The sequence below is a fragment of the Myotis brandtii genome, unplaced genomic scaffold, assembly GCF_000412655.1.
Source record: "Myotis brandtii unplaced genomic scaffold, ASM41265v1 scaffold139, whole genome shotgun sequence".
NCBI classification, from domain to species: domain Eukaryota; kingdom Metazoa; phylum Chordata; class Mammalia; order Chiroptera; family Vespertilionidae; genus Myotis; species Myotis brandtii.
In genome coordinates this window covers 775,440-779,879 of record NW_005354965.1, presented here as the reverse complement: position 1 = coordinate 779,879, position 4,440 = coordinate 775,440, and the positions used below count along the sequence as shown (strand labels likewise).

Below are 4,440 nucleotides of genomic sequence, written 5' to 3'. Positions count from 1 at the left end.
CGCAGCGACCACCTCCACCTTCAGGTAACACCACCATGTCCCCCTGCTGGACAGAAAGCCCTGCCCGCGACACGGATCAGGTCTCAGCTTCTAGATGTCATTGTCTTTCTGTCATTGTTGCTACTTCCTCGCCGTTCTCTGCAGAACGCAGCAGGCGCAACCATGGGTAGTCTGCCCACTAGGCTTCCGGAGCTGCCTCTCCAGGTGTGCAAGTCTGCGTCGCTGCTGCTGACTGATGCAGCGTGCTAACTCCTGTTCACTGTATAGTCAGACCCAGAGAACATACATACTTACTATGAAGCTTTACATGTTTGTGTAAATGTTCTTTTTATTTCATTTTATTTTATTGATTTCAGTGAGGAAGGGAGAAATAGATAGAAACATCAATGATGAGAGAGAGAATCATGGATCGGCTGCCTCCTGCACGCTCCCCACTGGGGATCGAGCCTGCAACCCAGGCATGTGCCCTTGGCCAGAATCGAACCTGGGACCCTTTAGTCCAGTGGTCGCCAACCTTTTGGATCTTACGGACCACTACTGGTCCGGGGGCCACCGGTTGACGACCGCTGCTTTAGTCCACAGGCCGATGGTCTATTCACTGAGCCAAACAGTGAGGGCTCAGTGTTCTTTTTAATAAGTATGTGTTGTTACTAGAGTTATTAGAAGTGCTTGCATTAAATAACAGCTTTTGTAATAGCAAGATGCTCATACATAGCTCCTGCATGGTGCCTGGCGGCGGACGGCTAGTGCATCTGACATCTCATGCCTCACTCTGTCCTTTCCTCTCTGCTGCGTGTTCCTGGGCCCAGGGGCCAGGAGTCCTGCGCTGGCCAGGAAGGAGCTTGGAGGTAACCGTTTCGTTTGTTATCACTTGCGCACGTGGCCATGGCATTTGGAGTTTGATCCCTGTAACTGAAAGGCATTAGGTTTGTTTGGTAAAAGTCAAAGTGAATGACATTTATATTTTTAATGGCTCCAAACTTGCACTCTCTTCCTGTTCAGTTAGGCCCGGAGCTCAGTGTAGGCTGCCCGTCCCATGGACAGCGTGGGCTGCTCGCCAGCCTCAGGCCCTGGCCCTCAGTCAGGAGAGCCAGTGGCCACAGAGGCTCACTTCCCAGGACCAGGCTGGTTTCCGCGGGCTCAGCACAGGGACTGAGCACAGCCCCAGCCTTGGCTCGGCGGCGCTCCACACAGCGCCGTGGCGGCAGGGCGTCCCGAGCTGTTTCCGGCAGAACCGCCATCCGGACACAGCCTGCCTTCTGCGTGGCCTTGTCTTGTCTTAACTTGCCGTGAATCTCACGCTTCCGTTTTCTAAACATAAGGACAGTGTTTATTAGCAACCGAATCACTTTGGGTTTAAATGTAGTTTATTTGTTTTATGTGAAAATTCCAGAGCTCAATTGGAGGTATATATTTGATTGCTAAGTTATTTCAGCAGTACAGCCGCAAAACACTGCTAGCTGGTCATTTTTCCATGGACTCAGAGAAATGTTAGTTTTTCCTGTTTCAAACTCCTGCTTTTAGTTCTATTTCCTTGATAATTCTGTTTTATATTCTCCTTCAGTGAGGAAAACAACCAGTAGAAAGTAAATTTTTAATGAATTTGTCAAAAGGTATGTCATATTACCAACTTAGAAATCCGATTTAGTTTTTTTAAATCGCCTCTAGTGGCCCTTGGTCGGCAGTATGTGTGCATTTCCCCCTGTAAACCAGTAACTCTTTAAGGCAGTGAGCTTAGAGAAAGTCACTCTATGCTCTTAGAGTTTTTTAGAAATAAGGAAGCAAAATGAACTTCTGAGAGACTAACGTAGTCTCAGAAATTAAATGAAATTCAAATGGATTTTTTCCGTTTTGGCCGTCGAGTTCTGGAGCTCTTACCAGAGGTTCAGCTCTGACCCTCGGGGCGAGGTGAGCAGGTGGCAGAGGCTTTCCTCGCACACGTTCCCCCTGCAGCGGCCGTGCAGACAGAAGGCCCCGTCCCTCCGCTCTTCCCGGGGAGGGAGGCGGGTGGGCAGGCGTCTACGTCACTGGTTTGTCCTGATTAAATAGTAGGAGGAGCTTCACGTAGACAAAGAGTCTTTTTGCAAAATTAAGTTTAACGCAGACATTGTCTGTGTGCCAGCCGTCTGCTCTGTGCTGCGGGCCCCAGACAACATCCGACTTCTGTTCCTTCTAAGAAGCTACACGTCAGCCCCTCCCGGTCCCGGGGCAGCTACACGTCAGCCCCTCCAGTGCAGGAGGCAAACCAGCCACGAACGCCCCCCCTCTGTGCACCTTGAAGCCTCCTTTCCCTTCATTCTGTGTGTCCAGTTTCCAGTGGGTACCCTTCCTTTCCTTGCGACTCCTCTGCGGTGTTCTGCTGTTCTGTATCTATTTCATATGCGCTGAGGATGTGAAGTTACTGTACAATGTTATTTTTAAGGAAAATACTTTCAAAATCCTTTCCAGAATAAGGCAAATATTTAGAAATGTACTATTCTAACCCTGAGCTTTTAATAATTATAGATAAGCCCTGTCAATTCAGGTCCAGGAATTATCTGTGAGTGATTTCACATAACGTAGTTTTACCTGTAACGATGCTGAACTAAGTTTGCTTAAAAGACGCTTAAGAGCAGAAGCCGTTCGTGGTGATGACAGTCGTTAGGGGCTGATGTGTCTCATACAGCAGTTTCCTTTCAAAAGAGTCAACCTGAGGTCTGCATTGCACCGTGGCCCACTTCTTCCCTGAGGCAGAGACTTAGCGAGGAGGCCGCCTGCCTTCGGCCTTGGCGTGGGATTGTTACAGAAACCCCACAGGGCGCCTCCCGGGCCCTCTGCCCATCGGGACGCCCACGGCTGCCGCCCCGAGCGTGTGGTGGGAGCCGCGTCAGCGGGTCTGTGTGCTCAGGAGCCCTCTCGGGGCATTCAGGACTGATGACCTTCACCATCATCCAAAGCCACGTCCCTGTCACAGAGACAGAGCAGCCCGCCCGGGCCATGCGCTGTTCACTCACGACTGTTTTTTCTTTCCCGCTTCAAAGCACCCCAAAGCCCCGGAGCGACGCGGAGAGAAAACCTAGGTAAAGGCACTTGGCTTGAGCCGCTCTCCTTAGAACGAGACCATGACTAGACGGGGAAGTCAGTGCATGGTTTCTCGTTTCTGTCTTAAATCTCAAATGCACGTGTGACTCTGTTCCAGGCCACAGCCAGCCTTTGCCTCCAGCGGGACTCGAGGGCCCAGGACCCGCTGGACACGGCGCTCCCAGACCGGTAGGCAGCACCTGCCAGGGGCGGGGGGTCTGGGTTCGAGGTCCCAGTTTGCTTCCAGCCACAAGGGTTGCCTTGGGGAAGGCGTGTGGCCCATCACGGCCTCTGCCTCTGTGAGGGGGTGTGTGGGCGGCTCTGGTCCTGCTTCCTGAGGGGCTAGTGAGGAGATAGTCACCCTTCAATGAGAAGGATGTTAAAGTCCATCATTGTAATAAGGTTTCAGGAAAAGGAGCCGTGACAGAACTGGTTCCCACGGCGTGTCAGAGAGCGGGGCAGGGGCTTGTCCCAGTGCTCCTCACGCCTTCCCTTACACTCGCATAGTCGTCCATTATTCACCCGAAGAACATGCTCTCGGGTGGGAGTAATGTAAAGAAGAAGGAAGGAAGTGGACAGTGGTCAGTGGCCCGGCCTGCGGGAGCCCTCAGCGGAGAGCGGGAACTGGGATCTGTTACAATAACTAGAAATTAACAGGCCACGACTCATTTCTCATTAGGCTTCTCATAAAACTTCTGAGCTAGAGATGTTCTGTCTTTTCTCTTATAGCTCTATTTATCATCCAACCTAAACGTCACACTAATGTCTGTGTCTGAGGGAGCTTCCCACAGACTCCTGTCCCCGCTCTCCTGTGCCCAGAAAATGGCAAATCGCTCTTCACTGACTCTACCACACCCTCCCCCCCAAATCTGTGTAAAATATTCTCGGGTGAGGATGTAAAGGAAGGGCTGTTCTCACCAGCTCGAGGAGTCATGGAGAGCTCTTCCTTCTGTGCTGGCACCAAGTCTCGGTCGGTCCTCGGCGTCAGTCTCTGCACCTGCTCTGTCCGGGCGTGGCCTGTGGGGCGGGACCGCCCGGCAGCTGTTGCCTGGCTTTGTTCTCTGGCTTGTGGCCTTGAGAGGCGCAGCCATGCCTGCTCTCGACTTAAGCGATGCCTACCACCGAGGGGCACTTTGAAGATGAAATGCCTCTATGAGCTTCATCCGCACAGCGCGGCCCATTGTCAACTGAGAAACACAAATGCCGACCTTGAGCAGGGAAGTGGGTGGCTGTCCATCCAGGGCAGTGAGCCTGCCCAGCTGGGGAGGCCAGGAGGGAGGGGAAGGGGAAGAGAGGAGAGCGGGCGGGTGCCAGTCTCCCCACGGAGAGCAGCGCGTGTCTGAGGTGATGCCTGTGCTTCTTCCCGTGCAGACGGTCCCG

General features: G+C 52.6%; 1 protein-coding gene across 1 annotated transcript in view; it reads left to right on the top strand.

Moving 5' to 3' along the window:
* Positions 1-4,440, top strand: part of SYNJ1 (synaptojanin 1) — a 60,146-nt gene that overhangs the window by 46,786 nt on the left and 8,920 nt on the right. Inside the window, exons 25-29 of the mRNA XM_014535197.1 lie at positions 6-24; positions 810-848; positions 3,021-3,059; positions 3,179-3,359; positions 3,589-3,601. Of these exons, the coding sequence (XP_014390683.1) occupies positions 6-24; positions 810-848; positions 3,021-3,059; positions 3,179-3,359; positions 3,589-3,601 (291 nt within the window). The remainder of the gene's footprint in view (positions 1-5; positions 25-809; positions 849-3,020; positions 3,060-3,178; positions 3,360-3,588; positions 3,602-4,440) is intronic.